The sequence below is a fragment of the Polyodon spathula genome, chromosome 45 (assembly GCF_017654505.1).
Source record: "Polyodon spathula isolate WHYD16114869_AA chromosome 45, ASM1765450v1, whole genome shotgun sequence".
Lineage (NCBI taxonomy): Eukaryota > Metazoa > Chordata > Actinopteri > Acipenseriformes > Polyodontidae > Polyodon > Polyodon spathula.
In genome coordinates this window covers 514,607-527,106 of record NC_054578.1, presented here as the reverse complement: position 1 = coordinate 527,106, position 12,500 = coordinate 514,607, and the positions used below count along the sequence as shown (strand labels likewise).

General features: G+C 39.5%; 1 protein-coding gene and 1 pseudogene across 1 annotated transcript in view; one reads left to right on the top strand and one right to left on the bottom strand.

Moving 5' to 3' along the window:
• The first annotated feature begins 541 nt into the window (after positions 1 to 541).
• LOC121305856 lies at positions 542 to 8,669 on the top strand (annotated as a pseudogene).
• Positions 8,670 to 11,849: 3,180 nt separating this feature from the next.
• Positions 11,850 to 12,500, bottom strand: part of LOC121305934 (zinc finger protein OZF-like) — a 73,574-nt gene continuing 72,923 nt past the window's right edge. The window contains exon 3 of the mRNA XM_041237620.1: positions 11,850 to 12,500. This exon is cut by the window's right edge and continues 1,174 nt beyond it. Within this exon, the coding sequence (XP_041093554.1) occupies positions 12,182 to 12,500 (319 nt within the window). The 3' untranslated portion in view covers positions 11,850 to 12,181.

The window sequence follows — 12,500 nt, the reverse complement described above, 5'->3', positions numbered from 1 at the left end:
TTTGTTTGTTTGTTTGTTTGGGTTTTAGTTAAAGTGACGGTTTAGACGCGAAACGACAACGATTCACGCCGCCTGCAGAGAGAGAGAGTTGGAGTCCTGCTCTCGAGACGTAAGCTCTCTCTCTTAAACTTTGTTTTCTTAAAATACATTTCCTTTCCATTTGTTTTGGCCTTTTAACCGTTACTGCATGGCACGTACTAAAGAAAAATAATTTAAAAAACTTTGAAAATGATGTCGTGCATGGTTTATTTAAACTTTTATATATTATTATTATTATTAGAGATATGATTTTAATTATTAAAATACTTCAAAATGTAAATTTATATGTTCTCTCGTGAAACAAAGGTTATATCTTCTACCTAATATATATTACTTATAAATATATATATACTCTATATATGGATATATATATATATATATATATATATATATATCTATATATATATATACTTTATATCTTTATTAATAGAGTAAGGAGAAAGATTGAAGATGTTGCTCCTGTTTGGCCACGCACATCGTCAGCAGAGCCTATAGTAAACAATTTTACAGTAAAATAACAACCATAGAAAATAAAGCAAATAGTGTGTGTAATTGTCATCACATGCATAGTTGCTTTTTCAAAGAGCATCTGATTGCATTTCTGTTATCGAGAGCTGTAACTGCATATAAATAAATGCATGCTGTTTTTAAATGAAGATGTACATTTGCAGCTGTAGGAACTGTTTAGTATTTGTTTCAGTTTATTATTTTGTACTCCAATTGTAAGAGCATGTTATGCTGTGTCTGCACTGCGCCTGGATGCCTACTGGTGAGCAGAACTTTTGAAAAATAATTAATTTTAAATAGATAATATGCATGTGGTGGTTAACATGTTATAATGTGATACTGATACAAAAGAGGTCCTGGTTTGCACCCAACCCCCTGCCTGTGTGTGGATTGCCTCGCCCTGTGTGATGCACCAGCCTGTGTTAACTGAGATCGCTTCAATATGTAAGGATTATTCAGCATTTCGAATACTAGTGGAATTTTACTGCTCATGTAAACGCACTGGGTGTGAAGTTGTTTTATTTGATATGGGCATTCCCAGTAAGTGTCTTTGCATGTATAAGAATTCCAGTGTTTTTCACAGTTTTCCGAAAAGTAATTCTGATATCAAAAGTCATGTAAACTCAGTTTTCCTAAAACATATCAAATTCACCGCTTAATATTCCAGTAGTACTGTATTCCAAAAACTAACATAATTTAGTCATGTAAACACACTTTTCAGAGAACTTATTCTTATACTTCACATGTGCAAGCTTTGATATCGTACAGGCGCAGGTGATTATTAAAACAACGGTGACCATACTTCTATTAGACACAGCAGCAATTGATTGAACTTTTTTTCCAAATAAGCAGCTGTTTTAATTAAACAAGGTACATTTTTTGTTTCTAAATGAAAAGGAAAAAGAATGAAATCACATTAGATTAAATGTTAAATACAGAATTTAGGATACAAATAATTTTTTTTTTTAAATCTAAAACAAAGTTAATCGCTGTTTTTTTTTTATTACTACATGAAATCACATCTTATCACAAGGCTAGTTTGGCTGTATGATGTGACCTCACAGACACAAACACAGCAGCACTGGGGTGTGAATGCTCTGCCTGTGCGTTTTTAATAAACAAGTAAAAGATTTGAACAAACAAACACTTTTACAAAACCAAAGGCACGTTGGCCAAAACAAACAGGTAAATGCTGGTGTAAACGCAGCACAGGTAGCAAGTGTTATAAATTTATGTTTTAATTCTCTAACTCGCGGCTGTCATTCCACCTTTGACCACACCTTCACGCCCAGTCACAGCTGCAGGTTTTTATACATGTGACCATCAACAAAGAAGCAATAAGTGAATTAATCTGGAGACGGTCACATTCTACACAGGTTTAGCATGGATGTAGAATTTTAACCCCATCCATGCTGCAAAATAAAAATAACAAACATTGTGATTTTACAAATGAAACAATACTTTTAAAATAATAATACAACAAATACAAAATACACACACACACACAGGGGCTGGTTGTACGCTGTCCCAGCGAGGCACCTGTGATTATTATGCAGAAAGATTGTGCTTTGTTGATTCAGTATTTAATAGTACGAAGGGTGACAACTGTAAATTTTATGAGCAGCAAAGAGTGCTCTGAGCAGAACTCTCCAGAGCCAGAATCACCAGATGACTGCTTCACCCATCCTAATCAAGATATCAAGATCATTTCAAATAAGGCTTGATGTGTGATTTAAATACTAATGGATTCATACATTATATAGGTTTCTAAAGTGTGAGTTCTGTGGAAATTCAAATAAAAGCTCTTTATCTGCAATCTGAAATGACAAACCTAACAGTCCTGTCTCCTTTTCTTCAGTGAGAACGGATCAGCCTCACTCACAGGAAGTTTCTGAGATGGAAGCAGCTCACATCAGCCCAGAGCTTCCTATTCGATGGGTTGTTTCTGCAGACAGGACTGTTGAGATCAAGGAGGAAGTGACTGAGCTGGGGTGTGACCAGGCCAATGAGCGGATCCTGCAGGAGGAAACGCCACCTTCTAGCATCGCTGAGAGAGGTGAGGGAAACTGGAATGCTGGGAATAGAAGATTACAGTATATTAAGGGGTTATTTATTTCTGTTTTGGCTTTTTCATTTTATAGAGGAACTACATTCCTCTAGTTAAGCCTTCTGTGCATTTTACTTTATTAGAAAGCAGTTGCCGTTCCAGTTTGTTTACATTCCCATTCAGGCTAACCTAGGGTTTTTTAATTACATGCGTTAAATACCCTGACAGCGTTTGAAAGGCAGGATCGCGAAAATAAGAGTTATAATCCCGCCCACTGACTGCCTTTTACAAAACATGTTTTGTAAAATACTGATTCTCTTTTGTTATCTCTGCCCCCACTGAGCTTACAGCATTATGTCTGAGTGGAATATCGCTCTTTAAGTTTAGTCATGTGTTATCCAAAGATCTACTGTAATACTGTCACTTCCTTGGAGAACTTGCGTCTGGCTGTCTACGTGAGCATATATAGTCTGCTGTCGTAAAGCTTTCCTATTTTACTTTCACAGGCACGCTAAGAGGGAAAAGGCTGAAACTCGAAAGGGCTCAAAGAAGACGGGTGACCACCCAAGAAGCGATTGATATGCTTACCGCTTTGTCCGAGAATGATTCTGATGCAGGGAATGCGAGTGATTACAACAGTGATGAATCCTGGATTTGTGATACAGACAGTTCCACCAGTGAAAGCGAGGAAGGTGCCAGTGAAGAGCAACGCCCACAAAGAGGGCTCCCCAGGCGCAGAAGAGGTCGTGGCAGAAGCAGCAGTCCTGGGGAATCCTCCGCAGTGCCGGCCGCTTTGCTTGTATCGTCTCCTGAAGCAGCTGCAGGCGTGCCAGTCATGCCAGCCGCTTTACCAGCAGCAGGAACAAGGACAGCGAGTCCAGCTGCGTCGCCAGCTCGAGCAGGCGTTCAGGAGACTGGGAAGGATGGTACTATTTGGGAAATTATAAGTCCCGCTGTTGACACTGTGGGAAGACGGGCTGCACAAATTTTCACTGAAACCTCAGGTCCCACGCCGTACGCAAAACGCAACGTCAATGGCATTCTTAGTGCTTTTCATTTACTGATCGATAAGCGAATGCTGCATCACATTCAGCGCTGTACTGTAGCAGAGGCACATAGGATACAAGGTGATGATTCCTGGGCAATGTCGTTGGAGGAATTAGAAGCGTTTATTGCAATCCTGTATGTTCGCGGAGCGTGTGGTGGCAAAAGCCTTTACCTGGAGAGCCTTTGGTCTACACAATGGGGAATTGCTTTTTTTATAGAGACAATGTCACGGAATCGTTTTCGAGAAATCTTGAGATTTTTGCGTTTTGATTTGAGAGCAACAAGAAGTGCTTGCCTTCAGAGAGATAAATTTGCTGTGGCATCGGAAATTTGGAACGGCTTCATTGAAAACAGCATTGCCTGCTACAAGCCGGGAGAGAACCTTACAGTCGGTGAACAGCTGTTCTCCACAAAAGCACGCTCGACACAATACATGTCAAACAAACCTGACAAAGTTGGGATCAAGTTTTGGGTGGCAGTGGACGTTGAGTCCAAGTACGTGGTGAATGGTTACCCCTACCTGGGCAAAGATGAAACTTGCCCAGCTGGTCAGAGACTGGGTGACAGTGTGGTACTTAAACTGATGGAACCATACTTAGGAAAAGGGAGGAATGTTACCACTAACAATTTTTTTACCTCACTGCAATTGGCAAAAAAGTTGAAGAAAAACACACAAAACCAGCCTGGTTGGAACAGTGAACAAAGCAAGAAGAGAGCTTCCACCATCTGCGCAAAACTTGCAACCTCAGCTGTACTCCAGTACAATTTTGAAACACAGTGACTGTGCTACGCTGACTGTTTACAAGTGCAAGCCGAGAAAGAATGTCATTATTCTCAGCTCCCTTCATACGTCAGTTGCCATCGGGACTGCAGACAATAAAAAACCAGAGACCGTGGATTTCTACAATGACACAAAGTGTGGGGTGGACGATTTAGACCAGATGATACGTCAGTACTCCGTGAAAGCCGGTTCTCGACGGTGGCCAGTTGCTGTGTTTTACAATGTATTGGACTTGGCAGCCATCAATTCCTTTGTTTTGTACAAGGAATGCACTGGAGAAAATATCAGTAGGAGAGATTTCATGTTGAAGTTAGCCACAGAGCTTCGGCAGAAACATTTCGATCAGAAAACTGCAAATGCAGCTCAACCTGGATTCAGTGCTGCTTCCAGTGACACACACAAGAGAAAACAATGCAAGGTAGCTAAATGCAATAAAAATAAAACTTCTGATATCTGTGCCCAGTGTGAAAGAGCAGTATGTGGTAAATGCACAGGAAAAGTTGAGAAGCGTTATATCTGTGTGGATTGTGCTAATTTTGAAGTCTGTTTCCCTCAAAGCACATTCACGATCCGTAATGGGAATTGAGTTATTTTCTTTTTTTTAATGTTACTTAAAAAAAACAAAAATTAAAAAAATCGTATGTACAGTTTTGTCTGTACATGTATCTGTCTGCACACTAGTTTCTTTTGAAATGTTTATTTTTATTAGTTTTTCATTTTTTTGAAGTAGTGTTTTATATGTGGCAAGAGAAAATAAACCATTTTTTGTTTAATTGTTCATTTTAAATAACGGTGTTTTGGCTGTGCAGATCTTTGCTATGATGTGCTTGAATAAAACGTTTGAGTTGTATCTGATAGTTTGTCTCTTATTTTAACATTGAGGTTGTTCAGAATGTAATAATGCCCGCCGCTGGCAGTTCTAGGTATGAGAATAACCGCAGCGGTTCCAGTGTTAGTGTTTCATTTAAATTCATTTTATTTGAGTAGCGCTACAAAACACACTGACTGAATTATGGTAGACATAACACGAAATAATTTTCCACTAGACCAATTTTTTAAAGGTAGATATCAATGCAAGAGTGCATACGCCAGCTCAGTTTTGTACATCTTCTGATATTATGCATTTAGTTTGGACTATACATTTCAAGCTGTTGTGAACATGTCTAAGCAGCCTTCCACTGAATTACCAATATAAAGAGTCACAGGCAGATCTGTGTATTTCTTCTTCACAATTATATAATGGACAGTGTTTAGAGCAGGTTTGCTGTGTTCTGTGGCCTGAGGCATGCAGAGCGCTGTCCCTAGGACAGTACAGGACAGCACAGGCTGCTGACACCCTGGGATCCTTCAAGAAGCTGCTTGATGAGATTCTGGGATCAATAAGCTACTAACAACCAAACGAGCAAGATGTGACCTGACCTAATTTGACCTGTGAGCTGTGGTCCAGCATTGATCATTTCTGAAGTGTTAGGGAGGATCCCTCAAAATACATAAAACTAAAAATGTTCAGGCAGACCTGGGGTCAAGTATAACTACCCTTACAATTCTTTAAGCCTTAAGTGTGCGATTATATCATTTCAACCAATCCCCTGCCGTGCCTTAATGCTATTACAAAATTATTAGATACACGTACTTTTTAAAAATTAGAACAGCAAATAAATAAATCTAATAACAGTAAATATCACTATGCACAAGAAATTAGTTGAAGTGAAATGTAAACATTAGTTTAAATGGGTCTTATTTTGAAATGATCAGTTTATTAATAAATATAATATTGATTAACACCATTTGGGGTTTTAAAATTTAAAATGACCCTGCATTCCGGAGTGTAATGCATATGCCTGTTCATGACTTTTCCTAAGTATATGTATTAGATCTACTGATGTCGTTTGAGTCGCATATTCGCAAGAAATTGATCATTTTAATGTCTGCACTCTGAGTGCTTGAAAAACACGCCTCTCTGAGTCATAGGTACCCCCCCCCACCCCCACTGCATTGCAGGTTCATTCTTACAACTTTGAGTGGGCACAACAAGAGTGACACACTGAACATAAAAATGGCTCGGAGATGGAGGATGACCAGAGAGACTGAGACAGTGGAATACCACAATGACGCAAAGTTCGGTGGGGATGTGCTGGAGCAGATGGCATTCAGTCAAAGGCGGATCTTGTCCATGGCCTGTGGCTGTATTTTATAACATTAAGCCATCAATGCATATGTTTTGTACAAGGAATGTACCAGGGAAAAACTGCAACAGGAGGGGCTTCATCTTGCAGTTAGCCATGCAGCTTCGGCAAGCACGTGTGGATCAGAAATGGACAGAGAAAGATGCCCCTTCTGGTAGTGCTGCAGCTGCTGAACCCACACGCAAGAGGAAACACTGCCAGGTTGCAAAATGCAACAACAACAAAACTTTGGATGTGTGCTGCAGTTGAGGAAGTGCAGTGCGGGTAAATGCTCATGGAAAGTGGAGAAGCGTGTGTTGTATATGGACTGTACAGCTGCCAGGTATGTAGTCTAAATAAATATGTTATGCAAATAGTTTATTGTATTAATTATTTATGTTTTGAAGTACTGCATTATATACTATTTTTGAAAAAAATGACCATTTGATGTTATTTTTACAAATAAATGTTTATACAATTTTGTATGTACAGAGACCCATACAAAATAGTTACTAGTGAAATATTTACTTTATGTAAGTTTTTCTTGTTTTGTACTGCTCCTTCTGAAAAAAAAATGCTGTTTTACATTTAAATCTGGTGTTTCTGCTATGCAAATGTTTGATTTGATGTTCATAAATAAAACTTTTGACTTTTATACGATTATTTGCCTTTTGTTCAAATTAACTGGTTTGGCGCTTCTAGGTAGTTTGAAATCCCGGCACTTCCAGTGTTAAAATGCACATTAAAATAAATAATTTCTGTATATCAATTATATTACTTTCTAATTTAACAGTGCACTCCGTTTATAAGAATCACTGATATAAGAATCAACTGCATACAGTGATCAAAACCACTGGGACAATATCATTCCTACACTAACCATGCTCAAATACCCAGCTTGTAAGAATCATGCAATCCACTTATTAGAATCCTTCCGGAGCAAACTGACTGCATGTAATATGATACTGTATCAAGTGCAATGACGTGCAGAGCAAATAAAGCTGTTTCTGAATTTGATCACATCTCGGGTGATTAGGCGCGCAGCGTGGATGATGCAGGAAACACTGCATTGTTTGTGATCAGACAGTGCGCCACTGCATTGTGCAGGTATGGTGTTCTGTGTAAGTGAAAATGGTTTCAATAAAGTGAATACACATTAATTGAATACACCCGAAGCACAGCATTTACTGTGAGATATGCAGGTGAGGGAGGGGGACTGCGGAGCGGTACTTTTGTCTTATTGATTTTTAAATTTTTTAAATTTTAGTTATTGCTAATATGATATTAGCATTGTTAAATTCTGTGTCTTTCACTAAATTCACCTCTCTGCTGTAACGGTGGGTTATTCAAATTGACTGCTCCCAGCTCACAGACTTGTAATGCTTGATATTCTGTATTGTGCTCCATCAATGCTCCCCATGGAAACGACAGAATTCCCTGTGGAGTGTTCAACTCGCCCTTAGAGAGTGCATTTAATGCAGTGTCTCAGGAGACAGTTTTGTAGGGTACACGAAGCCCATTTATAAACCTTTACTGCGCTTTCTCCATTTTGGTCAAATTCAAATTGATACAGGTCTGGTTCCTTTATTTCACTCTTCCGTTTTGCTTTGAACGAAATTTGCATTGCTAATTACATTAACGTGTTGACATGTTATATAACCAAGCAATACTCACAGGTACATACAGAAACATACTATATAACTTAAAAAAAAAACAAAGCAAACAAACAAACTGGGTGTAAATGTGTGGGAAACTGATCGTATGAGAAAAATGCGTAATTGAACTTAAATTCAATTACATAGTACAATTACAACTCAATTACAATTATTCCAATTTGCCAAGGTTCATTTCAAGTCAGGGGGTATATTTGATACATTGTGATAAAATGTATATAAGCAGATATATTAAATTGCGCTCTACTTTAAACATTCTAACCGAAAATTTAAAAAAGGGATTTTTAATTGCATTTTTTTTTTGCAGATTGTTTGTAAATTAAAATTTACCTTGAAATCTGACCAATAATCCGCGATTCTCACTCATTTGAACGTCGTGTTCATTAGAGTCGGGGTTCGTGTTCCCCTGAGCTCCTATAATGTTTGCATCCGCCGGGCTGATACACTGTCGCTGTGCTTTCAACTCGCTCTCTGATATTTCCAATCTCAGCTTCAGCCTTTCATTCTCTTTCTCCTTCCCAGCCATTGCAATCTGAAACTCGTTCAATTTACTGCCCACAACTCTTGTGATTTCCCACAAGACGGTGTCTACAGCCGCTTTCACTGCGTGCTCGATGGCAGAGCCGAGCTCGTCTTGCAAGAGCGAAACGGACACGCTGACGTCCATCCTCGCTGGGTTTCAGTTTGGGGGCTGGTCTATCGGAATCCCTTTATTAGGAATCCCAGACCTGGGTTTTTAATTGGTATTTTTTTTTATGTATAATTCCCATTCAAACAGTCAGCACTTCTTCTGCTGTGACAAAGGAAGACAGACAGACCTGCAAGAAGTCACTTAGCTCTGATAGAAGTTAAACTCCTTTGTTTTCTCAGTAGATAAATCACGCTGACAGTTCTCAGACTATCTGTGGATACAACTGAGAGGATTAATTCTGTGCGAGTTCTTAAATTAACCACAAAAAAGGCTATTTATCAGAACTCAATGCAGGTAATAAACGAATGCAAAAAAAACCCCAAAACAAACAAAAAAACCCACATTTCTGCCCATCCTAAATATTTGAAACAGCAAGTGATATAATGCTGTAGAGATCTCTATTGATCGCAGCCATTCCTCTCCCCCAGCATAAACGAAGACCTGCCAGAAAAAATGAATCACTGGCAGTGGGCGTGCCTGGTTGCAAGCGTCGCATATCATTGGCTGAGAGAGTGATTGGCTGGCCTCCCTCTCGAATCAAGGGCGGACGAGGAGAGGCGGTTGTGAAACGCGATGCCATGCTGGCTCCTATGGCGCATTGTTGAATTAAGCCATGTTTCATTGGAGATCCAGTTTGGCACCAGTTTCGCCTCTGCTTTGCGCTGCTGCTGCAAGCGTGGGCTTTGTCGTGTTTGGTCTGTGCAGCAACACTACAATTATACATTGCTGCTCTTGGCGTCTGTGGTCGATCACAGCGTTCTTCCACAGTTTTCTTTCATTACAGATGCAGAGGGACAAGCAGACAGACAGTGCCCAACAACCCTACTCAGTTTGATAAGACATTATAATTCATTTATGTGTTTGTGTTAGTTTACTACAATCTCCCAGAGTTTAGTTTCATTAAAGCTGCAGACAGACAGAGATCCAGAGTCCTGTTCGGTTTGACACTACAATATAATCCCTTCTCTTTCGTGTCCATGTTAGTTTTTATTATTAATTTAAATGGAAGAAAGATGATTAGGTCTCCAAACGGTATCTAGGAACTATATGTTTGTTCTATACGTACAAGTTATAAAACATATTATTAGCCATTTGTAAGTTTATAAATGAACTGGCTCTTATCTAAATGTACCTCTTTAGTAATTTTATTAACTGACTGATTAGCTAGTGTAACAATGTATGATTAATTAAAACAACTATTATCTGCGTGCTTGTTTAAATACATATAAACACCTTTCACATATCACCACATGTATTATTATTATTATTATTATTATTATACTGAACGGTACCCGAGTATAGAAATGCCCATGCTGTCTTACTTGTACGGACACACGCTGTTCTCTGTGAAACGTGTGCCAACCTCTTTTTTTCACTTTGCAGGCCCGCCATGCAACCACCTCAGAGCTACAGCATTGGACGACGGCTCTGGGTAGTTTACAGGCAAGTCTGCAGGCGACCGGCCAGCCTACAGGGGTCACTTGTGCGCGGTGAGCCGAGGACACCCTGGCCGACCTAAGCCCTCCCCACCTGGGCAAAGCTCAGCCAATTGTGCGCCACCCCTTAGGAGCTCTCGTCCACGGTTGTCTGTGGAATAGTCTGGACTCGAACCGGCGACCTCCAGGCTACAGGGCATATACTATAGAGCGCCTTTACTGGATGTGCCACTTTGGTGCAATTTATGACTAAAACACCTCCCAGACATGTGCCTCTCCTGTGTGAATTAACTAGTGGGATTTAAGATTTTGTAACTGACTGAAACTCTTGCCACAGTCAGCACAGTGATATGGTTTCTCTCCTGTGTGGATTTGCTGGTGGTCTTTAACATTTCTTAATTGAATTAATTTTTTTCCATATTCACAACAGGTATGTGGTTTCTCTAAAATGTGCATTTGTTCACGAAGCAGCAGGCTTTTTCACAAACTCTTTCCACATGTTGTACAAGAAAGAGAGCCCTGCAATCTGTTAAACATTTTAGAATAATGATCCGCCTCTTTGATATGGACTGGTTCTCGTACAGGGCTCTCCTCTTTGATATGGACCGATTCTAGTACAGGGCTCTCCTCTTTGATATGGACTGGTTTTCGTACAGGGCTCTCCTCTTTGATATGGACCGATTCTAGTACAGGGCTCTTCTCTTTAATGTGGACAGGTTTCAGTTCTGGAAGTACCTATTTAATATAAACAGGCTCCACCTTCTCTTTCACAAGGATAATACAGATTTGTCTTCATAAGAAATATTCCAAAAAGTAAGTATTTCATTATACTGCATTCCTTGTGTTCACAACTCCTTGTGTTATAAACTTCCATTCCCATGTAAACCTCCACATTAGATTGTTTAAACAGTTCTGCATGCCAGCATCGTGTAAAGCTCCTTGAAACTAAAGCATGAATCTGAAAAGGTCTCTGCATGCAATGACAGGAATACAGATCACTCCACACCACTATTTTGATTTTAAATTCCTATAACGTAGATCAATAATAATTTGTATACAGATTCCAGCTGTTTTATTATTTGTAACTGTAGGGTTCACAGAATATAAAAGATCAAAACTCGAAATCCAAAACCTGGGATGGGGACAGGGGGGTGACTTTACAACTTGAAAGAAAAAAAACCCTCCCATGTGTAGGATTAGTTATGGCCTCATTAGAAGAAACCAGCATGTAGGCTTAGTCAGGGCAAGACCTCCTTTTTATACCTGAACTCACGTACCTCCTCCTCTTGCAACCAACCAAGAATGGAAAAATACACTTTTTAATATATATTGTTTATTTAGCAGACTCCTTTATCCAAGGTGACTTACAGAGACTAGGGTGTGTGAACTATGCATCAGCTGCAGAGTCACTTACAACAACGTCTCACCCGAAAGACGGAGCACAAGGAGGTTAAGTGACTTGCTCAGGGTCCCACAGCGAGTCAGTGGCTGAGACGGGAATTAACCACCACACAGCCTCCTCTATACTAAAACTGCTCAAAACTGTATACAAATAAATAACAGTAGACACTTAACTAAGCAGTTCTAAAAATAGAATACTTCTTGAAACCAGTGGCTATTCAAAACACGTGTCCTCCATATCAAATGCATTATTTAATCATGTGTTACACAATGTAGGAACATCTGCTAAACACATAGCTAAATTAATTCAGAAAAAGAAAGGTCAAGTCTCCAAGTCCCATTGATTGCCTACACTGTAAACCCTGATAAGTCAAGTTTACTCCAAAAAATTAAATCAAGTGAAGCTCTTCTCAAATTCATTACAGTAGTGTGTTTCTCTTGTGTGAACTTGCTGGTGTCTTTTAAGGTTCCCTAATTTAGTGAAGCACATCATACATTCCTTACAGTGGTGCGGTTTCTCTCCTGTGTGAATTCGCTGGTGTTGTTTAAGGTTACCTAATTCATTGAAGCACTTCCCACATTCTGTACAGTGGTGCGGTTTCTCGCCTGTGTGAATTCGCTGGTGTCTTTTAAGATGTCCCAATTCACTGAAGCTCTTCCCGCACTGACTACAGTGGTGTGGTTTCTCTCCAGTGTGAATTTGCTGGTGTTTT